The sequence below is a fragment of the Globicephala melas genome, chromosome 17 (genome assembly GCF_963455315.2).
Source record: "Globicephala melas chromosome 17, mGloMel1.2, whole genome shotgun sequence".
Classification (NCBI taxonomy): domain Eukaryota; kingdom Metazoa; phylum Chordata; class Mammalia; order Artiodactyla; family Delphinidae; genus Globicephala; species Globicephala melas.
This window is the reverse complement of record NC_083330.1, coordinates 3,548,105-3,573,855: the sequence shown is the minus strand read 5'-3', so window position 1 is coordinate 3,573,855 and position 25,751 is coordinate 3,548,105. Positions and strand designations below refer to the sequence as shown.

The 25,751-nt window shown below is 50.2% G+C and overlaps 1 protein-coding gene across 1 annotated transcript; it reads right to left on the bottom strand.

Moving 5' to 3' along the window:
- Positions 1 to 11,555: 11,555 nt before the first annotated feature.
- Positions 11,556 to 13,916, bottom strand: SOX17 (SRY-box transcription factor 17). The gene is made up of 2 exons (XM_030859751.3): positions 13,426 to 13,916; positions 11,556 to 12,839 (listed from the first exon to the last, which is right to left on the bottom strand). Exons 1-2 carry the CDS (start codon positions 13,730 to 13,732, stop codon positions 11,914 to 11,916), a joined length of 1,233 nt encoding a protein of 410 aa, XP_030715611.1. The 5' UTR covers positions 13,733 to 13,916; the 3' UTR covers positions 11,556 to 11,913.
- Between the last annotated feature and the right edge of the window lie 11,835 nt (positions 13,917 to 25,751).

Here is a 25,751-nt window from a genome sequence, read left to right as displayed (position 1 = left end):
TCCCCATCATGACCTGGGATCCCCGAGGTCGAGAAGGGCAGCAGCTAGCCGAGATTCCTTCCTGCCATCCGTTACATTTCACACACACAGTATGGCAGTCAGTTTTATCCACTTTAGTCTGAAGTGCTGTGCTGAACTCCCTTGTGTGGAGCTGATTCTAGGAAAGCCTGGACTTTTTCTACCCCAGGAGACATGGTCCCCACCCCCCTCCCCGTGGCAGCATCCGCAGGTCCCCTCTCCTCTAGTTCTGTAGGCAGGTCTGGCCAAGGAGAGGTACTATCAGAAAGTCAGGAGAGCAACGGGATTTTTTTCCAGGATCTATTCCCTGGCCCCAGCCCGCTGGGCTCTAACTGGCATAGCTTCATTCCTCTTCCCCAAGCCAGAGCCGCTGGCTGGCAGGACCCCTAAGGCTACCAGTACTAAGGCTGGAGTACTAAGGCTGGAGCCCTAAGGCTCCAGTAACTGCCTCTCCCTCTTCCCGGGCACAGCTGATGGATGACGCTCTGAGCTACTGCCTGGCTTAGGAAGCTGCCAGAGTCTCCGCGGAGTCCCCTATATAAACGCTCTGTTTGCTCCTTGATCTTTCTCCATTCAGCATTTGAATTATGCCATCTGTCTCCTGAGGGACCCCGACTGACACAGACGCAACTTAATTGTGCGGAAGAATATAAAATCTCCATATACGGAGAATCTTTTTAAGCTTCGTTTACAAATTTACAGGAGTCAATAACCAAGACGTCTAGGAACAGTGATTTGAAATGCAGAAGATACACAATCAATGTTAAATGTTTAAAACCAACTGGGATAACTTTCGAAGAAAAAAGTGCTTTCTACCCCGGTTCATTAATTTTTCACTTTATAAAAATAATCACACTTTCAGGGCAGAATAAGGTGCATATACAGAAAATGGGGAAAGGTGGGCTGTACACCCACTGAAGCAGAGACATCTTGCACCGCCCCCTTTGAGATGGTAACAGTGTTAACCGTTGTTCTTACCGTAATGTTCATCCTGAGAAAGACAGGAAACTTTCATAGACTGTGACGGTTATAGTTCACAGTGATGGCAACGGAACTCCGAGGACAGAGCCCAGGCCTTCAAGCCAGCACCGCAGCTGAGCGCTCCGCGGGGATTGTGCGGGCTGTGCCCGCGCGGTCCCTCAGGGCAGCGCCTCGGGCGGGGGCGGCTGCAGCGGCATCCGGAGCCCACAGCGCCGTAGTTCGTGTGCGGGACGCTGGGGGGCGCCAGGAGGCCCCCCGGCACCGCGGGGCGCACGGGCTCCGGGCCCCGCCGGGGGTGCAGGGCCCCGGCAGCCGGACGGTCCCCGGGCAGCGGCGCGGCGAAGAAGGCGGGGTCGGGCTCCTCGCCGTCCAGCGGGGACGTGTCGGGCGTGGGCAGCGGGTAGCCGTCGAGCGGGGGCGCGCCCAGAGCCTGACAGGGACGGGGGGATCGGTCCCGTCGCCCGGCCGGTCCTGCAGGGCCCAGCGCAGCGCCGCCTCCTCCAGGAAGGCCGCCCCTCCGCCCGCGCCCGCCTATAGCTGCGGAACGAGTCGCTCCCGGACCCTCAGAGCGCGGGCCTCCCTCGAGCCGGCGGGAGGCCGGCAAAGCGGCGCCCCGCACACTCCATCATCCGAGTGAAGACCGTGTGGAGGTTAATATTAACCATTTTGCCTGACCAGGGACACCAGGACTCCGCCAGCCAGAGTGTGCTGCGGCCGATTTCACCCACCCCGACCGAATCGTCTTCACGGGACGCAGGCTCAGTCCGGAGATACTAGGGTCCTGGAAGGGTCAACGAAGCCCCCCGGCAGGCCAACCCCTGCCCCAGAAAGGTGGGCAACTTAGGGACGGTGACCAGGAGCGAGGACCGCCGGCGGGGTTTTCTATCCACCGCTGGGCTGCCAGCACCCCTGGGATCCGATACGGAAAGAACCGGTCCTGTTAAAGATTGCACTTAGGACGCGCACGGTTTCTACCTCTTTCGCCTCGGGTGAGATGTGCTCTCCCACCGGGTCCGCTCTATTTTAAATGCAGGTCCTCTCCGTTCATGTTCACAAACTCAGTCTTTGCATGAGTGTGAGGGAGCCTTAGGACTGTAATTGTACATTAAAGGATTAGCCAACATACAAACTTACATGGGACTGGAGACGGGACAAGTGGGCCTGACCCCGCAGAAGAGCGGAGAAGACCACCAACCAGGTAAACAGAGGTTCAGTTTCTAGGAACACGAGAACACCATACATAAATAAATCTGAAAAGGCAAGCTGCAGACTAGTAGGGAACATGTGATCCCACTAGTGGGGGTGGAGGGGAGAGGAAACCCTACGTGTCTTTATGATTGTGTATGCAGAGAAAACGAGGGCAAGGGAAAACAGGACTGGGAAGCGGTCACTAGTTTTCCCTTGATTTTCTACTTAAATTTTTTTATGAAAAAAAGAGGAAATTATTATTTGCAGTACGCGGGCCTCTCACTGTTGTGGCCTCTCCCGTTGCGGAGCACAGGCTCCGGACGCACAAGCTCAGCGGCCACGGCTCACAGGCCCAGCCGCTCCGCGGCATGTGGGATCTTCCCAGACCGGGGCACGAACCCGTGTCCCCTGCATCGGCAGGCGGACTCTCAACCACTGCGCCACCAGGGAAGCCCAGGAAATTAAAATTGTTAATGACGCTATTTACGCAGAAGACAAATGATTTTGCATTGGTAAGATGAAAATAAAGCCTGGCCATTTTATTCCTTCTTAAAAAAAAAAAAAGCCAACTCTCCCTCAACTTGGAAAGACTGAAAGCAGAACGAGCTTGAACTCCTCACAACTAGAGGCCACGTCTCCTGGCTTTTCAAACACCAACTTCAGCATCGAAAAAAGACCTCAAGACAGAAACCTGTATCACTTGAAGTTTAAAGCTTTGCACATTTTTCTGAAAGGGACTGTTGAATGCATTTCCAGCTTTGTTAATGATCAGCAGTTTTATCTAAGTCTCTAAATTTCCTCCCTGAAAAAATAAAGGAATCAGCTCCCTGTTTGAAAACTTGGAATAAGAGCGTTCGAGTTCTTTTTACAGAACCTTTGCCTGATTAGAGGACACCTTTAAAACCTTTCCCAAGATCGCGGAATTTTGTATTCTTTCTCACGTACACCTGGAGATGGTTAACAGTTTGACCTTGGGCCTAATTTCATCTCGCGCCTCCAAGACGATTCTGCACCTGCCAGTTGTTTCCCTACGTGTAAAATTCGCGGTACAGGCGAGTTCTCAGAGGTAGAGCCACGGACCCAAGCGGTGGTCAACCCACGCGGATTTCTCCGAGCCCGGCCTTCCCCCCGCAGAAGCCCCCTCCCCTCGCTCCCTCCTGCGTTCCCGGCGCCTCCCCGGGCGGCCGGCGCAGCTCCGGGTCCTGCGGGCCCGGGGCCCCGCGCCAGCAGCCCGCGCTCCGCCTTAGCCACACCTCGAAGATGCCGGATGGAGACTCGCTCTCAGCTCGGCCCGAGGCCCCAGGACGGCGTCCCGCCGCCCGCCGCCGCCTCGCCCCTCACCTTCACGTCCCCGAGGAGGCTCAGCCTGGCGGTCACGGCGGGCAGCGCGCTCCGGGGCTGGCTCTGCTCGTCACTGGCGTACCCCGCTTCCGGGCTGCTCATGGCGCTCCAGTCCTGCTCGGCGCCCCGCGACCCTCCGCCGGACACGCCAACCGGGGGGGAGGGGGTGGGGAGGGAGATGCCCCGCGGGCCGCTCGCGCCCCCCGGCCGACCCCGTCCCTCGGCCCCAGCCCGCGTCGAAGCCAGCGCCCCCGCCGGCCCAGTGACACCGCGGATGCCCCCAGGCCTGGGGGCCTTTATCGTACAGACGTGGCCCTTCGAAAACCCCTGCTCCCGCCGCCGGCTGCACCCGCGAGGCCGAGAACCCGGGCGCCGGGCACCGCGACGCGCGGCCAAAGCTCACTAGGGCGCGGCGCACGGTTACGGGTTTACTTTCTCCTCGGCAGAAGGTCACAGGCCGAGACCCAAATGCCTCCCCGCCTCGGAGGAGAGTCAGTCCCGGACGTCACGTTTGGACCTTCTGAGGTCCCCGCGCGGCAGGCCCTCTACTGAACGATACAAAAGGGAAACCCTTCGAGCCCGATTCGCCCCGGGCCGCGCACACCGGTGCTGGGCGGGCACCGGGGCGCAAAGCCACGGGCGCGAAACGCCTCGACGCGAGCGCACGACGTCGCGGTCTTTCTGTCCCGGTCACCAGGGTGGCCGTGCTCTCCTCCACCCGCACCAAACCTAAGAGCTTTTACCTTCTAAGTTGCAAGTCACTGCAGAGTCTGGTTGACATGCTTCCCTGAATTAGTAGCAGCCGGAGCGCGGTTCCCGGCGAGGGGAGCGCGGCGCCCTCGGCTTCCAGCGCCTTCTGGGCCCGGAGACGCACGCGCGGGAGGGACTCGCCGCCGCCTCCCGGGACCTAGACCCGCGCGCGGCGGAGGGTGGAGGTGGGCGTGGAAACCGACAGCCGAGCTTAGGGTTTGCCCCTTGACACGATCTTATTTTTCCTTTGTGTAAAGGTTTAGGGACACTACTTCTCTTTCCTAATGGGTGTAAGAAGAGACCGAACCTAAAAATCACAAGCACGGTGGGACGCAGTCCTGATTGTCTGGGATTGATTGAAATGCCGTGAAGCGGACGCTGTGCTTTGTAATAACACGTGCATCACTATTCCATCTGCTCCCTTCCCCCGCCACACCCAGAAACTTTATCCCAAAATATCCACCTCCGCCGGAGAGAGGGGAGCTCCTGGGAGAGATGGGAGCACCGGTATCCTCACATTTCACAGTGGGGAGTCAAGGCTTCCAGCCTTTGCGATGAAACAAGGAAAAGGGTGTGTTATCCCAGTACTTTAGAAGGCAGCTGTAATCAATATAAGAAATGGAAATAAGGCAGTAACTATCGTTCTGTTCGGAGGAACGCAGGACGTACTTGGCTATTATAGCAGGAAGTCAGTGTCTAATAGGGATAAACATGGAATGAGCCTCGCAGGCATGTTAATTAATGAACCGCCAGAGGAACAGTTATTAGTGTAGGTAAAGCCCATTGCAAGCAAAAGAGGGGCAGGGGGATTGACTAACACGTGGAAGGGGGGCTGGGGAGGGACGAGACCTTCCTACGGCTCTTAGTTTCTATTACAAGCCCCTCTGTAATGTTGCTTTGCTGTTGTTGTGTTTTTTTTTTTTGTACGCATGCACATCATTTTAAATTTTAAAATTATTTTAAACGAATAAATAAAACTATACACTTCCCATACCCACAATCCTTTTACTGAAACAACGAACTTGATTTTCTATTTTATTTCTCCCTCCTGTAGTCTCCCTCTGCAGTGTCATATTCTTGGTGTATGTGTGTGCACCTACGACCTCAAGTATTGTTTTCAAACATCCAGACAGATTTCTTCAAATAAGCAGAAGAATCCACTGTGTAGGGAACAACTATAAAACTGTCTCTTCATTTCATGGCTGTGTCAGAATTTTCTTCTCTTCACCCCCTCCACCACTGCCCTGGGGAAATAACTTCTGAAGAGTGAGTGATTCAAAGTCCCGGGTATGAAGTTTCAACATTACTTGGAACTGCTGAAAGCCAGAATTTATTTCTTCATGTGCGGCCCTCCTCCATTCCACTCTGTCTTATTCATCCTCAAGAATTCCAACCCTGTTCAGTCCTTAAAAAGTAAATGACATGGAAATGTGATTCAGGACTTGAGAAACTATGATTGGTGGGGAAAAGGGCTGGACTGAAAGGTGAGTATTAGCAGACTTGACATTGAGCTCAGTATGTCCCAGTGAACTGTCCCTTTATAAAGACCTTGAGATTTTCATGCCAAATGGGAGTTCATGTGAATTGAGGCATTCTATATGAAGCTCTTCTTCAAGTGACAATTATTTCTATTCTCATTTTATAATCAGAGAGGCTGAGCTGCCCAAAGCTTGGAGTGAAACACAGATGGTCTAGGTTTCCAGCTCATATGGGCAAACTTAAAAGACTGGGAAATTCTCCATCCACTAAGCAAAAGCACGAGGGGAAGCGAGTCACTGTTGTTTCTCTTTCCCAGTGGAATAACGAAATTAAATCCCCCAAGTCTGCTGGGAAAGACAGAGATACATAAAATCAAAAGGTCGAGAGGGGAGAGAGAAGAGAGCGCTTCCTGTGGCCCTGAAGCCATCCTTAAACACCATCTCATTCAACGCTACGATCTCCAATGAGGGAGACAGGGCTTTTATCATTCTCCCTACTTTTTACAGATGAGCAGACCGGAGACCAGAAAAGATTAGTGCCTTTTCCAAACTCACAATGATCGGGTGCTGAGCCACGGGGAACTTCTGACTCAAAACGTAGAGTCTTCTCCTTTTGGAACACTACCGCGTATTCAGCCATTCTCTGCTCTGCTCCAATAGCTTATGCTCTGCGTTGAGTCTGCTGTCCTGACACATATTCAAGAGGAAGGAGTTCTAGCCACTGGGGACTGTCTCAAGTAGAAGAGCAACAAAGCAGGAACTCCCAGTTCCTTCGGAAAACTGAGGTTTTCAACTGAGGTACCAAGTCAGTTACTCAGTCCATTTCTGAGCACTTACCGGGTGCCAGGTCAGGTGACACAAAGTGAAGAGACAGTCCTTGCCCCGGGGGCACTCCTTGTGACCCCAGGAATCAAACAAACCAGAACACTGCTAACCATTCTTTTCCTTGCCTAACAAGAGATCAGGTATGTGCGAGGGCACTGCCCACGACCCTGTAGAAAACGGGGTCCACAGCGAGGCTACTGCAACTTATGGACACTCATCTGAATGTCCACACAGAGTGTAACTTCACAGATCATCTTTTTGAACAATATCACCTTGGGGAATACTTGTTATGATTTCGACCCTGACAAAACGTTCGAGACTTTGGCCAAAGTGGAAAGAAGATCCTCAAAGCTAAACTGTCTTCAGCAAGAATAAGATTAAATTTTTTTTCTTTTATTCAACCAAACTGTTGTTTAGACCTGAGCTTCAGAGAACGTTTACATTAAAGAACATTATTAATATAGTAGCAACAACTTCTTTAGCGCTTGCTGTATACTAGTGCTAAGAAATTTTATATTTTGCTAAGAAGTATTGTTTTATTATTTAAATACTATTTGGTACTGCCCTAAGAATTTTTAATATCCAGAATCTTGAATAAAGCTGGGAGAATTGCCAGTGGTGAGGGTTCAGTGTTGGTGTAAGGGGGACAGTGCAAATTGATTCACACGAAGCTGTCTAATGATTCAGGAGAAAGCACACAACTTTCTCACTAGAGGGAAGGTCGGGGTAGGTGTTACAGTGAAAAATTAAGGAGATGCAGCTTCATCCCAGGTCAGGGGACCCAAGGAATGTTCTTTAGGCCACAGGTTCAGCCCGTGGAGGAAGGAGCAGAACATTCCACATCCTACTCCACCTGGGTGGTCAGGGACACCAAAGCCACTTTTTCCCAGATGAATGAATATTCGGGATTCAGAAGGAAGCACCTCGTAAGCAGGAAGAAAAAAAATCTACGCTAAAATAATGGAAGTAAAATCTCTCTCGCCCAGCCCCTGCTGTCAAAACAAATCCAAGGGGAATAGGAGGAAGGGAATGTTGAACGTCTATCATGTGACAGGCACAGTTCTGAGTATTAAAAACAAAATGAAATGGGACATTTAAGGACGTCAGACAGCGATGATACCTTTTGGTTCACAGCACCCACTCCATTTTCTCTGAATTCCTTTTGCTTGTATGTGCTTTTCCTGACATCAGCATAAACGTACAGAAGAAGCTGAAGTCTTCTGCAGTGTGATTCAGATGAAAGGCGCAGTCATCTTCTGAGATAAGAATAAGAGGTAAGGGAAATAGTTTCAGTGGGATATTGTCTCGTAGCTGCTGTCTAAGGAGCTTACACGTTTAGTTGTAGCTTATCAGACCTGCCCTGGTAGCTTTAACAGAGATCAGGCAGTATCTCGGTGGGAAAGAAAATACCGTCTTCTTTTTCTGGGTCCCTCAAAGGTGTGTAGACTCTCTGCTGGCACCCAATCTGGATATCTCAGCCCACGAATGGTTGGATTCCTGCCTCGTGACACACTTCTCAGGTACCTCCGAAGTAAAGATGGGGTGGGAGGGAGCAGGGGGAGCAGTGTATCCTTTATGTATTTGTGCCCAAAAGAAAACCACTAAAAACTGAGAGCAATTTAATCTTTTGAAAAGATCAGTCACCAGCTGGTTCCTGTGGTCACTTCATCCACGTCTGCTTGAGGAGAGGAGTCTACGCATCTGGTGACACCACGGTCGTCCCACCTGAGTCAAGGTTGACATTCTGTCCCTCCCTTTAAAACTATTGATATATTTGACAGGACCCAAAACGCTTTTCCTGATTTTTTCCGCCAGTGCCCACGTTCCTATACTTCAAAATAAGAAAGGGTCATTTAGGATAAAACCCATGTCAATAACCTGTTGCTAAGTTAACAAAGCTCCCTAGTACTTCCCGGTTTACAACAACAATTTTTTTTTTTTTTTTAATCTCTCCCACCTGTGAATTGCCTGCGCTCGTCTGGGCATCTGTTCTGGCCTCTCCTGCGTTCCAGTCGACAGGATGGTCGCAGGAGATGGGAGCCCTCCCTTCGCAGGCCGGCGAGTGGTCTCTCCTCTCCGCGTGGTCTCTGCACGTGGTCTCACCACCTTGGTAGCTGGACTTCCTATACAGTAGCTCAGGGCTCTTGGGAGTACAAGAGACTCTGCCTAGGCTTCCTGAGGGTTGGTCCTGGTTGCCTGCACAGCCTCACTTCGATTGCATTCTATTGGGTTAGAGTAGCAAGTCCAACCCAGATTAAGTGTGGGAGGAGTTGATACAAGGATGTAAATACCCAAGGTAGGGAGATAAGCCACCGCCCACCACACTGCACAAAGGGAAAGGACCGTGTCTTCATCTGGCGGGGCATCGCAGTTGCCTTTGTGAGAGGGACGCAACCCTGTGTTCCTTGATTCAACTCAGTAACATGAGAGGATTCTTGAGATGTCCCTTTGTGTTTTCAAATAAAGGGAAACTACCTTTTTGCTACAATGCTTGGGTGCCATGCTTCCCAACAAACCTTCTCCATCAGCGCTTCTAAACCTGAGGGCTTCGGATTCCTACAAACTTTGGATGAGTAATGAGGAGTCATGAATTGCCTAAAACTATGTCTAAAATATTGCACATGTGCGTGTGTGTGTGCTCCCTGGGAGGGCATTCCTAGCTTTCCGTAGACTATCATCTGGGAGGGCATTCCTAGCTTTCCGTAGACTATCATCTGGGAGGGCATTCCTAGCTTTCCGTAGACTATCATCTAAGGCGAAGTCAAATAAGCATGACAACTAAGAGTGCTTACAACTCAGGAGAGCTGCCCTGATTTCTACCTCCCGACATACGTCTGAAGTGTCTCATTAGTAGAGATAGGGGGAAGCAATGGGTCTTTTATGTACTTGTTTCCAAGGTAAACCAAAACTCAGTCACTAGCTGGTACCTGAGGTCGCTTCACCTGAGTCTGCTTGGGGAAAAACAAGGGATGGATGACATGCCTCTGCCTCCAAGAATTATCATGAGGACTAATTTCCCTCCACTGGGGGTTAAGGGCATTGGAAATGCTGAACAATTTTAGCTCTTATTTTCCCTCGTTATTTGACAGGTCCCTGGTGAGCAGTTAAGAATGTAACGTCACAGGACTTCTTCCCCCAAGCACTTTCTTTTTTCCCTTCCTCTTTACCCTGTGTATCTTCTGAATTATTTTATTTTTGGCCGCACTGCACCGGCACTCAGAACTTCCCCGACCAGGTATCGAACCTGTGCCCCCTGCAGTGGAAGCGCGGAGTCTTAACCACTGGACCACTGGGGAAATCCATGTCTTCTAAACTTTGTTGAGAGGCAGCAGCAAAGGATACAACTGAGTCTCCTTGGGCCAACGAAGTATGCACTAAAATGCCTGGTGTGATCTGAACTGGTGACACAGCCTTGAACCTGAGTGAGGTACCTCTGCTCACTTTATCCACCAGGAATGTAGGAAGCAGAACCTGTCTGGGGTCAGAGGAAGAAAGAATGGAAAAGGCTAGGGTACCAGAGGCAAACAAACTGGATTGGAGATATCCAGAACCTGGAGTGAACGTTTTCATTTCAAATGTTTAAGGTAACCTCTGTTACGCCTAACAAAATAGACTTACCTTTCCTCACCGAAACCTTCATCCCGAACATTCCTAACACCCCAGAACCCTTTGTAAAAAACACACGCCCTGCCATTCTTCAAGAGAATCCAGCCAACCATGTCAGCTCAGATAACCCTCAAGATAAATGCTTTAAGCCATATTCCTACCCCTTCCTTTTCTCTACAGCATTTATCAACATGGAAAATGAGAGTTTCTCACCACCAGAATGCAAGTTCTCCCGGTGCCCACAGGTACACCCTGCACAAAGGAAAACAAATGTGAACGAATATGTTGTCAGAACTTGCAACACCAAGCTTTCACCATGTACACGGCAGGCGAGGGCTCTGTGCCTCCTTGCCTCACTTGCAAAACGGGGAGCATTGCACCTAATCTCACAGGCTCGATCAGGCTCCAATTCAGTACAACATGGCACTGATGAAACACCTGACACAAGAAATGCCCATTACAGGCCATCTGTACCCATCCATTTATGTCTCATCTGCAAAGTGTGATGGGAAGGGCCACAGCAATTAGCGCTGCAGCAGCGAGCAAGGCTGACCTGCTTCACAACCTGTGACTCAGTTTCTTCCCTGTAAGGGCAGGAGAGTGATGCCCTAGGACTGCAGCTATAGCTGCATTTGTAAAGCACACTGCCTGCAAATCATCCCTGGATCCCCACCCCCACCCCAAGCTTAAGAACTGCTGGTGCCAGGACCTGCAGTGGACCCTGTACGCAGTTTATAGCAAAATATCACATTGAAGTGATAGCTGCTAAGTTTCATAACAGTCGAGGTCACAATGCACATTTTATTTTGATTAGTTCCTGTGACTCCTTAAATTATTTTTAACCCAGCAACACCACTTCCCAAGGTGTAGATGTGTGATGATTGGCGAGTTCAGTGTTGAGAGGGAGCTTAAAGACTCTTGGTGAAATACAGACAAGAAAAAAAGACAACGCAAAAGCCTCTTTAGTCAGATCTCAAGATTCAACAAGAAAACCGAAATTACCTGGGTGTTCTCCTCTGATTTAGAAAGTGGTATACTAAAATTGAAAATATTTAGAGTGTTACGATTCACCATTACTTTGTAGAACTAGGGTCACTTGAAAGGCACAGCAGGCTCATTCTGTGAGGTTTTTTTTCCCCTAGCAAAGACAACCTGGGATGCCCAAATGTTCGTCTGAGGGCTTCGCCTTCAAGGCATTCAAGTCTACTATTACAGAAGAATGAGAAATTTACAGTGACTATATATTTAGTGTCATCATTAAAATATTTCTAATTCTATTAAATACTTAACAGTGATGTCAAAAAATTGGCTTTTGTGACAGAGGCGCTAGCAGAGTGAAAAAGTAGGATTCCAGATTTTGTTTATTTATTTATTTTTAAGATCGAAAAAACACACCCGGGATAAAATTTCTTAGATCAATAAAGCTTCGGGAAACGGAGCGAGTTGTTCCGGGACCCAGTGAAAACTGGTGAACTTGAACTTGGAAGTGGGGTTTTGACAACGCAACTGTGGGAAACAAGTGTCTGAACCAATCTTCAAACACCACCTCACATTTTTCTCCCCCCAAGTGTTCGAGTGGCAGACAAAATAAATTACCATAAATTATACGCCAAGGCAACTTCAAAACAACATGACACGACATGAGGCTGAGGATTTCCTTAGCTCCTCCAGGAAGTGTGTAACACTGTTTGTGCTTCTGGCCTGCAGGCTGGGTCGGAAGGGACCGTCAGACGTCGGGGTAGTTGCAGTAATACACCGCGGAGCTGGCGTCGGACACCACCGAGGAGATGGCCCCGTGGCTGTCCGCCAGATTCACGCCGGAGTCGTGTCCCTGGTAGGGGAGCCCCATCTCGGGCTTGCACACAAAGTGCAGGTACTGTTCGAATTCCGTGCGGTCCACCTCCCCGAGGAGCTCGGCCGGCTGGCCTGGGTCCGCGCCGTCCCGGCAGGGCAGCGCCTCGGGCGGCGGCGACGGCTGCCCCGGGCCCGGCGGGGGCGGCTGCGGTGGCATCTGGAAGCCGCGCCCGCCGCCCGCCGCGGCCGCCGCCGGCGAGCCCATCGCGCCGTAGTACATGTGCAGGGCGCTGGGGGGCGCCAGGAGGCCCGGCATCGCGGGGCCCGCGGGCTCCGGGCCGAGCCGGGCGTGCAGGGGCCCGGCGGCGGGCGGCTCCGGGGGCCCCGCGTAGTCCGCGGCCTGCGCGTAGCTGTAGGGCCCGGCGGCCGGACAGTCCCCAGGCAGCGGCGCGGCGAAGAAGGCGGGGTCGGGCTCAACGCCGTCCAGCGGGGACGTGTCTGGCGTGGGCAACGGGTAGCCGTCGAGCGGGGGCGCGCCCAGAGCCTGGCAGTCGCGGTAGTGGCCGCCCATGTGCGGGGGCAGCAGCGGCGGGCCCGCGGGGAAGCCCTGCTCGGGGAAGGGCAGGCCCAGGCCGTCCATGGCCACGCGGCCGCCCTCGGGGCCCAGCGCGGCCGCCGGCGGCTCGGCGAGGCCGTGCAGGAAGCCGCCCTCCACCCGCTTCAGCCGCTTCACCTGCTTGCGCCGCCGCGGCCGGTACTTGTAGTTCGGGTGGTCCTGCATGTGCTGCACGCGCAGCCGCTCGGCCTCCTCCACGAAGGGCCGCTTCTCCGCCAGCGTCAGCGCCTTCCATGACTTGCCTGCGGGAGCGCGGGAGGTGGAGAGGCGCGCGGGCTTAGGGTCGGAGCCCCGCTCCCGGGCCCCAGCTGGTCCCACCGCCCTCGCCTCCGACCTCGGATTGTGCAGCCCGGGCAAGGAGGGGAAGGGGTCCAGGTGAAGGTGAACGCTGGGCCTGCAGAGGCCGAGCACTCGAGGAAGACGCGAGGCCTCGGGTGCCTTCCTGTCGCCTCCTGGAAGCGGCTTCCCGCTCAACCGCTCGCGGTCGTCCGAGGAACCGAGAGCGTCCCCACCCGGGCGAGGAGTCGGGGGCACGGGCGCGACCAAGCCAGCTCCGCGCCAGGGTACCCTCGCCGCCACTCCGACGCGCGGGGAAGCTGCCTCCCGGGGCCGCTGGACCCGCGCCCCGGCCACCCGGGGAAGCCGGGCGCCGAGGCCCAAAGCCGTTCGGAGACTCGGAGAGCGGGAAGCGGGAAGGGACCGAGGGCCCCAGGGAAGGACGTGGCGGCCGCGCACCCCCAGCCTCCTCCGGCGCGAGGCCCACACCCCGTGAGACTCAAGGAAGCGGCTCCACGATTCGCACTCTCTGGGTCCCGGGCTCGGACTCACCCAGCATCTTGCTCAGCTCGGCGTTGTGCAGGTCCGGGTTCTGCTGCGCCAGGCGCTTGCGTTCGTCCTTCGCCCACACCATGAAGGCGTTCATCGGCCGCCGGATGCGAGACTCGCCCTTGGCTCGGCCCGCCGTCCCGGCCGGCGCCCCGCTGCTCGCCGCCGCCTCGCCCTTCATCTTCATGTCCCCGAGGGGACTCAGCGACTCGGCCCAGGGGCAGGGGCCCAGCCCGGCCATCACGGCGGGCAGCGCGCTCCGGGGCTGGCTCTGCTCGTCACTGGCGTACCCCGCATCCGGGCTGCTCATGGCGCTCCAGCCCTGCCCCGCGCCCCGCGCCCCTCCGCCGGACACGCCGCCTCCCCCGACCGTGGGGGAGGGAGGGGGTGGGGAGCGAGAGAGGGAGATGCCCCGCGGGCCGCTCGCGCCCCCCGGCCCGACCCCGACGCCGGCGTCCCTGGCAGATCGCAGCCCCGGCGCAGCTAGCGTCCCCGCCGGCCCAGTGACACTGCGGGCGCCCCTAGGCCGCGGGGCCTTTTCTGCACAGACGTGGCCAATAGAGCGGCGGGGGCGGGCCGGGCCGGCGTCGCTAAGCCCACGCCCAGCTCGCCGCCCAAGTCCCAGCTCAACCCCACGCCCGCCCTTTCCCCTCCCCCGCCCGACCCCGCGCCCAGGGCTACACCTGCCCCCGGGAAAACTGGCTGGAGCCGGGCTTAGGCGCCACGTCCTCTCCGACCCGGGAAGAGGGACTTCTGAAAAACTTTCCCGGTGCTGATCGCACTGCTGCACAGAAGCACTTGGTCCCGGCAGTTCGGATCAACACACGAAGCATCCACTAAACCAGGAGCTGAGGGTGTTTCAGCGGCGGGTGACCTAGCCTTCTTCTGAGAGACCTACGGACGCCTTCAAATTGCAACATACTTTCTCTTCCAAGGACTCAACGTGCTTGTTGTACTATACTCAAAATGCTATGTCCGAGGTAAATTCTACTTTCTAAAACAAGATTACAAACGTCATTCCGAAGAAATGAAAACGTTTACCCAAAAAAGACGAACCAACCCTTGACAATTTGTACGTGAAATGTACAGTAAATAAAGTTTTCTCATATGTGTTCAGTAAAAGAGGCAAGGCTTAGTTTTGATTTCTAAAATGTGGTAAAGACAGCAGTGATATTTATCTAAATGCCTGCCGATTAGAGGAAAGAAAGCAACTCCTGAGGAGCGAAATAACTGTAGCTTGGAGGGTCAACTTGAGGTGGTGACCCTCACAGATGACTGGGGGATTCCTCTATGTTTCTCTAGACTGCAATGAAAATCTGAATGACCGTTAAACTTCTGTATCAATCTGAGAAACCTTCTGAGTGGGATTTGTAAACAAGCCCTTATATTGCTCTTATATACAGCACACCATCCCTCCAAACGTCAGCAAACTAGTTTATCCTTATAACCCTATGAGGTAGAGGCTATTATATCTTACAGGAGAGGAAACTGGGGCACGGAGAGGTTAAGAACCTTGTCCGAGATCACAGCAAGTGGAATTCATCTCCAGTAGTCTGCCCTCAGACTTGGAGCTCTTAACCTTTAAGCAAAGCTGCTGTATTCGTGTACTTGTTTGTGTATTGCGTTGTTTTCTACAGCAACGGACACGGCCATTCCTGCATAATTAGATAACTTTGCAAAGAAACCAATATATCAATCTCTACAACAGACTTTGTTTACTGTGAAGGGGTGATGAAAAACTAGGGCTTACAGCCGGGATCTGGGAGGTAAGTGCTGCAGCTTCTAGTGTGATATTACAGGGACAAGTAATCTATCAAGTCCGCTTGTTAGTGGCATTCATAAAAACAAAGAAACAGAAACTTTGAAAACACTTGGCCTTCGGTTTCTCTGACTTTGCTATTTCTCCAAAGAACTTCTGCACACTTGTTTTAAGCCAGTTTGAACTCCGTGAGGATCTGTGATGTTGGCTGCCCTCCCTCACCTTCAGCGGCCAGAAAGTGGTTCTAGTTCCTGGGTCGCTGAGGTTCAGACAAGAATTTAAAAAGTAATCTGCTTAAGGAAATAATAGAGAGGTGTTATTTTTAATTGGTGGTTTTGAAGCAGTTGATAATCTTAAACACATTTAACTGATTATGTACTTTTCCTTTAAGAGTTTATTTTTCTGAAAAAGAAAAATATGGGCTTGAAAATTAAGCAAGACTGCATTACAGCTGGTTATCTGATAAGGAAACTATAGAAGTAGAGAGAACAAGTTTATCACGCAGCTCCTGGCTCCTTGTTTTCTTGGTGATCTTCTCTAACTTTGCTGCAAAGTAGCATCTTCTCAGAGATCTCAAAGCAGGACTTTCTATCAGCGCGAAAGTTTCTATGAACAAATGGGAGTTTTCTCAGAATAGAGACTGAAAACCAAACAAAAATAATCCCGGTTCGAGAATACATTTTATCTGTCTAGATGAATCTATATGACTAATTCCATAAAAACATAACATAGGGTACAGGAAATACAATCCACGTGTGAGTCCAAAAAATGTATATGCACGGATTTACCCTTGTACACTTTCTTCATCCTCGTGTACCTCCTCGGAACCTCACTGCGGAGAGAGCTGCCACAAGGGTCGAGAAAGTGATGGGGGAAAAAACGGGGGGGGGCAGTTTTCCCCATTATTATTTGCACTTGTTCTGGAGACCAACAACTGACTTTTCTTGAGTGAGATACTGAGAATTCAAGTGAGAGCACAGGATCCATAGGATGGAGCTGGAGCTAGAGTCTAGCGCCCCTCCCCCTACTGCTTATAACACCCTCCCTGTAGGTTATGAAGTAGCAATTTACTTCTATTTATAGGAAGGAATTGTGGTGCCTTTCCAAGACTAGGCCCTTCTATACTATACCGTTACTTGTATCTAATCTCTTCTGATCCTTCACTTGTCATAGATTTGGGGGGAGCGTGTTGGGGCTGGTGGCGCCGCAGACCGGTCTGCGCAGTGTGTGGACTCTTCTATTTCGGTCCCTTTACTAAACGCGGTGTTGGAAGTCGAGCTCGGGACGTTATCAGAGCCAGCCACAAATGCCACATGAAAAGCAGCAAACATCCGGAGTGGCTTCCTGCGAGCCTTGCTTTTCTCATCACGAGAGATTTACGCGGGGGGAGGGGGGCAAACAAGTGCGCGAGGAAGAGCCGTGTACACGCGGCCGGCCAGGCGCGCCCGCAGTGCACGGACCGAGATCTCTGGGCTCCTGGCTACCAGTGGCACGCCCGGTCCCCAGGCCAGACCCGAGGCCCAAGGGCTGGGCGAGGACGCAACTAGTGCGGCACGAGGCCGTGCCCGTTGCCCCTCGGGGCCCGTGGCCGGCGGGCGCAGAAATGAACCCGGGTAGGTGGCGAGCCGCGGCTCGGACCCCTGAGTGACCAGGCACAGGCCGGGGGTTTCCGGCAGGCTTTTGTGTTTCGATGCTCGGGAAGCGGGAGCCGGACGAAGGACACTCCGGCGGCCGGGGAAGGCCGTGGGCACCGGGGCAGATCCGGGTCGCCTCCGGAGAGCTAGTGCGCGGGAGCGGGGAGGGAGTGCGCGCCGCCGACGCCGGGAACGGACAGACAATGGTATCCCCGGAATAGAGAACAATAATAAGGCCTTTGCGTTTGTAAGTCGCGCGCCCGCGGCGGCCTCCGGGAGCCGAGCGGAAGGCGGCGCGCGGCACGCAGCGCGCCCGGGTCTCCGCACCGCCCAGGTAGGGCCGCGGGCCGGCTCTGCGTACCTCGCGCGTTTCCTTCCCGTCCCCGCGCCGGTCCCCCGCGGGTCCGGGATGCGAGGTCCAAAGTCGCGGGCGGCATGGGAGAGGTGGGGAGGAAGGAGGGCCTGAGAGATCGCGGTCGCCGGCTCCGGCCCGGGAGTCCCCCGAGGGTCGGAGCCCCGCGGACCCCGCATCTGGCGTCCGACGCTGCCCCTCGGGGCACCCGCCTCTCCCGCGGGGCCGAGAGTGTCTTTGGGGACGCTCGCTCGGCACGAGGAAGGGAGGCGTGCGTTCTGCTCCCACGCCCTCTCCCACGCCCTCCGCCTGCATCCCGCCCCGGCCTCTCGCCCTGGTCCGCGGACCCCCTCGAGGCCGCCCCGAACCCCGCCCTGGCAGCCAGCGACTCCTCGACCGTAACCCTGTTCCCGCTCGGCCCCGCCTGGGGTTTGCACAGGCGAAGCAGGAAATGCGCTGTTCCCGGTCCACTTTCCTGCTCAGAAACTAGTCCGCGGGGGTGTTTCTTATATTCTGCACCCGCCTCCCGCCCCAGCTCGGGTCCCGGGGTTGGAGTGCTGGCTCCTTCCCTTTATTCCCCGACGTAGGGAACCTCAGACTTCTGAGGTGAGAGGGCGTTGGGGGTTAAGGAAAGGCAGCCCAGCTCGTCCCCAGGACAGATTACAGCCACACACTGGCTTGCTCGTCCCCTCCATCTCGGCCTCTCAACTCTAAAGGGAATTTCAATAGCGGCTTCTGTGCACCCACTTCTTCCGACCTTCCCACCTTCCTCGCACCCAGAAGAGACCAGGGCTTTCCTTGTAGAGTTGTGTCGTCAACTAAGCAGACAGTCTTATCAGCAACATGTCCACTGTGAGCCGAACACTTGCAGTCCCCCCCCGAGGGGAGCAGACACGGCCCCTGCGTCGGAGGAATGCACAGCGCGGTACCATTAGCCTTCCTCTCTGATTGATTCACGTCCAGCCGGGGGTTCTAGGCCCTCTGTACCGCAATCATTTGTTCCTGGCAAGTAAAGGTGATCCTGAGATCAGTAGGCCAAGCGCTCTGAGATATTTTTTTCTAGTAGAAGTACTGTAATAGGTGGCCTTTCTACCCTGGAAACTCTGGCTTGCCAAGTTTCTCTTGTCAGCAGGGCTGGATTTTGCCAGGTGGTTGGTTAGGGCAAGGTGTGCATTCTGTGATCATGGAAATGATCAAAGTGAATAGGTCATAGGACAGGCCACTCCTGACACACTCATTATCCACCTTTCTGTGCAACTTGAACCACAAGCATATCAGATTTTGAAATGGTACCCTAGTTGGCTTCCAAGGTTTCTAAACAGGAGAGAACATACTAGAAATCCTTGCTGGATTCCTCTGCAGTCAGTGTTTGGTTGTCCTCTGTTACCTGAATTTTCTTCTATGCCCATTTCTTAACCTTGCCAACAACTTTGTCAACACTCTTGAACAGCCTTTTTATTGTATTTATTTTATTGAAATATAGTTGATTTACATGTTGTGTTAGTTTCTGCTGTACAGCAAACTGAATCAGTTATACACATACATATATCCACTCTTTTTTAGATTCTTTTCCCATATAGGTTATTACAGAGTACTGAGTAGAGTTCCCTGTGCTATACAGTAGGTCCTTGTTGATTATCTCTTCTACATACAGTAGTGTGTATATGTCAATCCCAGTCTCCTGATTTATCTTTCCCCGCCCTTAACAGCCTCTTTATATCCTCGAGCACACACAGCCCATTGGCATGTAATAAATGCTCAGGGGTACTGTAACGGTTGTCTTTGATCCGGTCATGGGGTCATCTTCTTTGGTTGGCAAGGCGCTAAGAATTATCTCCATAAACCTCAGTAAAGACTGTTCTCATCTAAGACACATCTGTGTAGACATGCGGTCATCAGACTTCAGACCTACCCTATTCTCTCTCATCCTCTCCTTCCCCAGAGGGTCAGTGTCCAGGCACTAAGCACCTGAAATGTCTCCTCTTCTGAGGTTTAACTCGAGTCCTCTGGCTCTTCTGAACCCACTCAGCATGGAAGTCCACGCCAAGAATGTACATGGAAATTTTTTCTTGTGGCTATGTGCATAAATAAATTTCTATCTTTGGGGGACTTTTCAAAAACAAAACCTTTAGTATTAATTTGTTTGTACTCATAGATTACAGTTTACAAAGCAGTTTCATGTACGTTAACTCGTCAGAGCTTCAGGACAGCCCTGGTGGTAGGCAGGGCAGCTTTTGTTATTATCCCCATTTTTCAGAAGAGGAGATTGAAACTGAGAAATAATAGGTCACCTGCTTGAGGTCAGATGACCAGGATGCTTGCATCACCTGTTTGCCCTTGCTGTTAACACGGATGGGCCTTGTTTTGAATTTCTTTCCATGCCATGTCTGTAACCAGTGAAGGACCTGAAGGGATTTGTAGGAACCCAATAAAGCCAGCAGGTAGGTAGGGATGGATTAAGGACTCTTGGCACAGAAACTTCCAATGTGGTTCCTAACCAGGTCACAATAATTTTTTTTAGTAGCAGAGATACAGGGCTGTAACAAGAAAGCATTTTCATTTAGAAGATCTATAATTAGGTATTTTTATTAGATCACATAATCTAAGCCGTAGATGACATCTCATTTAATTTGAGTATTATTTTTTACAAATTCTAATTCAGCCGAAAAAATGAAAACAGTTCAAAGTTATATGGGGATAAAGTTCACATATAAGGAAGTTTGGGTCTCTGAAGCTCTGCCCCTGTACTTCATTCAGACTGAAAGAGATGTAGTTAATTACGCCAAGTTGTGTGGTCTTGTCACATGTTTAAGATCTATGCTGTTGGTCTCCTCTAGATGTACCGCTGACCAAGTCTTTGGGTGCATAAAAACATACACGTAGCAGCTAGGTAAAGCACATTCCTCCATTCGTACTGTCGTTTGGGAGAGAAATGGATGGCAAATATTATCAGTTCTATTTTATGAAATGGAAAATTGAGATACAGAGCAATTGGGTAATTTGATTAATGTTTTCAAATCAGTATAAGAGACAAGAGAATCATCTATTCATTTAACCAACAAATAATGCCCCAGCACCTGTAAGTCTGCGGCTCACCACAGCATGGTATATTGGTTGTGAGCACAGATTTGGGAGTCAGACTGCTGGGTATCGAATCGTAGTTCTGCAGCTTACCAGCTATGCATCCTTGGACACATTGCTACACCTCTCTGTATCTCCTCTGTAAAGTGAAGGGTAATTATAGCAATGACCTCAGAGAGTTTTATGTGGATGAAACGAGTTAACTGCTAGGACCTGGCACATAGCAAGCATTACCCAGGTATTGAATAATAAAATAAAATTTAAATTAATGCATGTTAGCATATGAAGACATATTGGGAGAATAAATAAGAAAAGGCTACTGTGATACTGAAGGTTAATGCATTGTTACAGATAAACAAATGTTTTCAAGGAAAAAATTAATGGAATTTTTAAATGTAACATCTATGATAACTAGTAATAACCAATGTTATCATGCTTTAATCAAAATTATCTGTTACACTGGCAAAAGCTTTTCAGAGGTCTATAAACTATTGTGCATTTTCTAATTACATTTGAATGTCAACATTTTTACTTTGGTGGTGACATAAAAATCTTTGTTTTGTGCATGTCAACCTTCTAAAACTCAGTGAAGACTGGCCAGGAAACAAATACATAGAATTGTAAAGCATTCGGTATTCCATTAAAAGATCTTTGAAATGCAAAGACACCTTGCGATGAGCATTTAACCTGGGTCAGGCTAGGTTCTTCTCCTAAAGGCATAGAGACAAAGTCCAATCGTGATAACTATGGCCGGGACTCGTGTTTAGAGGAAGAATAACCCACAAATGTACAAACCTTGTCTAGATCTTTCATTGTGAAAAGATCCCAAATTCTAGTCTTGGTTGTTCAGTAACTTGCTGCCAGGTACACTGCCAGTCACTTAAACTGTCTCAGCCTCAGTTTTCTCAAAAAAGGAAGAAGAAAATGCCCGATCTCTTCCCAACTGTTCCAGATAAAGAAGAGAATAAATAATCACGAAGTTTTGCAAAGTAAAAGTGCTCAGTGAAACTGGGTTAGTGTGTGTGTCTGCAGATGTCTGGGTGTATATGCGTTTACAGAAGATTCTTTGTACAGAAAAAAAAATAGCAAATTGAGATAAAATGGAAATAGGGATTGTAAAGAAGACTACTTTTCTGGCTTATAATGGAATGCTGCTGCTTTGAGAGCAAAAACTTTTTTAAAAACTACTGCACAAAGGGCCCCACCTTTGATCCAGGGCAAACCAGATTCTGTTTTTATGAACTAAGGCTATAGATTTACTGAATAACCATTATTTTAGTAAATGTAGATTATTTCAGTGGTTAATTTTTTTTCTTTCTTTTTTTCCCCCAGTGGTTAATTTAAAACTGAAATTTGGAGACAAATAGACAACCCATTCTTCTGGACACTTTCTTATGATGTAACATTTCCTTGGAACTCACCTGACATGTATGGAATCTTAGGGTTGAAAAGAACTGCATAACCCATCCCTGCTTTTCAAGTTCTGTAAAATTATCCTAGTGAGAGTTTGGAAACATGGAAATGCCTTACTCGGGAAATATCACATATTACACTAATATATGAAAGCATTTGTTACTCATACAGCTATGTAAATACACAGCATTCTTTTTAAATCATTTATTTTGAAATAATTTCAAACTTACAGAGAAGTTGCCAGAATAGTATAAAGAACTGTATCACCTTCAAGGAGACTCTTCAGTTTCTTAGCATTTTACCGCTTTTGCTCCATCTCAATCTAAAAAAATTCCCCACATTTTCTAAAAATATGTAAATGGATATAACAATATAAATATGTAATCATATTTATCGTAGAATATATTAACATATACTGATATGTTGTAGACACTACATAAATGTGTAATACATCATTATAATATGTTATATCTTATGCATTAAAACATGTGTATGGGGCTTCCCTGGTGGCGCAGTGGTTGAGAGCCCGCCTGCCGATGCAGGGGACGCGAGTTCGTGCCCCGGTCCGGGAGGATCCCACATGCCGCAGAGCGGCTGGGCCCGTGAGCCATGGCCGCTGCGCCTGCGCGTCCGGAGCCTGTGCTCCGCGACGGGAGAGGCCACAGCAGTGAGAGGCCCGCGTACCGCTAAAAAACAACAACAACGAAAACATGTGTATGTATGTCTGTATGTGTGCCATTAGCCTTTTTCTGAACCATTTGAGAGCAGGCTGTGACATGGTGTCTCACTCACTCTGAATACTCCAGAGGACACTCTCCCATATAACCAGACATCAAATAACCAAACACGTCAGGAAGTTAACATCCCTACCATACATCACTACCAGCTGAGCCACTTGCCCAATTCAAAGTTTGCAAACTGCTCCCCAAAGACTGTTTCTTTCTGGTCCAGCAGTCCATCCAAGATCACACATTGCCCTTAGATATCATGTCTCTTTCGGTTTGCATCTGAAACAGTTCCTTTATGGTTTTAAAGAGTGAGGGGCTTTCGTTCCAATGGGGTCCCAGGACCAGTCTGTCTGGTATGGGCTCCTGCATTCTTGGCAGGAAAACCACAGACATGGTGGTGTGCCCTTCCCAGGGCAGGATAAGGGAGGCTACCTGTCAGCCGCATCATCACTGCTGAGTTCACCTTGACCACCTGATCAGGTTGGTGTCTGTCCAGTTTCTCCAGCTTCAAGCCACCATTTTCCCCTGTGCAATGGATAAGTGTTTTCTGTAGGGAGAACTCTGCTCTATGTTATGCTAATATCCTCATCACGCCTCCACCCACCTGCCTTAGCATCCGCTTGCTTGGGTGAGGAGTGGTGGTTTTGTATTCCCATCATTCCTCTGTATGTATGTGTTCCTTCTACTGTAAGGAAGTGTTCCTTTCCTTTAGATTAGTATGGGCTCGTGGATTCCTGCTTTATTCAGTGGTTTATCGTCCATAACTAATATTATTTGTTTGGGTGGTCTGCTTGTCACTGATTTGGCCAATGGCGCAACTTTCAAGATGGTTCCTGTATCCTTTCGATATGTCCTTATCATCCTTTGACTATTTCCTTAGTTTTTGGCATAACAAGATAGTCCAGGCTCATCTTTTATTTTTCCTGCCTCAACCCTGATTCAGTCATTTGTCCAAGGAGTCAAGAGCATCTTTTAGTGAAGGATGGCGATTAGAAACCAAAATCTGGATTCTCATTGGTACTGGGGTATCATCGCTTCTAGATACTCTCAGCAGAGAGAGCTAGGAAACATACGCATACGTGTGCGTGCATACGCACATATATCTGTAGTTATTTCTATATCTATTAAAACCATGAGTTAATTGAAGATACCTCCAATTCCAACCCAACATCTCAGGATTCTCGCTAGCCTGCTTCCTTTGTGTATTTTTAAATCCCTTTTCTGACAGTAAGGAACCGCCTCCCACTATTCTCAATGTATCTGTTATTTGCTGGCTGTAACCTGTCTCCCAGCTACCCCACCTGCTTGCTTGGTTTCCGGGCACACCAGCACCTCTGTGCAGATCTCCTGCAATGCTCCACTGTTTTCATGTTCAAAAGCAAAGCAAAGAAATAATAATTACTCATTTAAATTGATTGTAAAATTATTTTAAGTATAAAATGTGACCATAAACTATAGTATCAAAATTTCCTTCTTTACTATCTTTCCTTGCTGGCAAATTCCTCAGGAGTCAATTAAAGACAAAAAAAAAAAAACCCAAGGCACTATTTTTGTTTGTTTGGGGTGGGGTCACCCACACTTTTGAAAGTACAAGATTGTACCAAAAAGTGTTTCTTGGGCTTTCAGTCATGGCTAGAGCAAAACTAGAGACTGGCTTGACCTAGTAGGTTTTCTTTTGCTAAAAACGATAAGGAAGAAAGGGGAGTAAGGATTAAATAATATTTTCCAGAAGCGTTCATAGAATTTGTGGCAGCTTTGAGGAAATACTTCGTAAGTACAGTGCCTCTCCCCTCTGTCAGCCACACCCACACTCATTACTCTCCATGATCTTAGACGGAGAAAACCATGCAGACCAAGTCAGATTTCATGACTTGCCCCAAGTTCAGAGGTTGGCCAATCTAATTTACACTGCTTCTATGCATGACTGAACTCCCATGAGTCATTTTCATCTTTGGTGTGAGAGAGAGTTCTGTGGAACTGTATTAATATGAAAACCAACCCCTGAGCCTCCAAGTCAGGCTCGGCACCCCCAAACACTGCCCCCTCCACGGCTGCTCTCTCTCTGCAGAGCCCAGGAGATGCACCCCTGGCAGCTCCTGAAACCCTGCCGGTGAGCAGGTCCAAGTTCAGCTGCAATGGACAGCCAAGGGCACCTACCAAGCTCCTCTCTCCTTGCCATGTCTTTCCTCCTTTTCCAAAACTAAAACAGGAAAATCTTACTGGGTCATTTCTACAGAAAGGGTGATGATAAAACATCCCAGAGCTAGAAGGGGCAGCCTCTGGTTAGGCAAAGACTTGAAGCATGAATGCTTTAACAAACATTAATCATACGTGTGTGTATTAACTGGTTTGGGCATTGTATGTAGTGAGACTTACAAAACATACCTAATATACCAGTTCAGTTTCAGGATGGTTGTTCAGACCGAAGCTTTAATTCTTGAGCAGTTTAAGTCTTCAGTAGTTCAAGGACCTCTGCTAATTTGATTTTGCCAATACTTATTCAATTTAACAAATGAATTATAATAGGATATTTATAAAGATAATTAGTAAATACTTTCCAACTTTTGCCTGGCCTTTGATTTGGGTACACTTTAATGGTGAACATTTCCAATGCACGTACGTGACATATAATCACCAATGCCAGTTCAATCACGTGTAAATACCTGTCCATTATGGCAGCCCGCGCAGCCCCTATACACCCCACATACAATGGTTCTTTCCTACCTCTCTACTCTCACCTCTCACTGCTCTCTTCCACGTCTGCTATATTCTGGCCTCTGGCTGCTTCTAAAACATGCCAAGCTCTTTCTTTCCTATGTTCTCTTCCCTCTGCATGGAACCGAGGCCCCCAGATCTTCCTATGGCTAGCTCCCTCATCCGAGGACACCTACTCTGGGAGACCATCCTACCTAAAATAGCCAGTGTCTGCCACCACCTCCACAAACTTCTCATACTCTCTTCTCCCACTTGGTTTATAATTTCCTAAAGCACTGTTCTTAGCAGGCGTCATATTGTATATCTATCTGTTTATTGTCTCTCCCTCTCCGCATTACAATGCTAGCTCCCTGAAACGTTACCTTTGTTGTGCACTGCTGGATCCCTGTGCCCAGAACATCATAGGACCTCAACAAGGTTTGCTGAATGAATGAAAGATGGCCTGAGACAGCTCATCAGAGGATTCCCCCCTACCCTCAGTGGGACCAAAACTGTGGACGCTTGGACTGCTGGCTGGACTTTGTGCCTTGTCATGTCTTTTTCTGGAGAACACGCTTTTCTCTTAGAGTTTATATTACTTTTATTGAAGCCTCATCCTGTCACTTTAAGAAGAGGAATGTTCCCTCTGGACACATATTTCATTAACA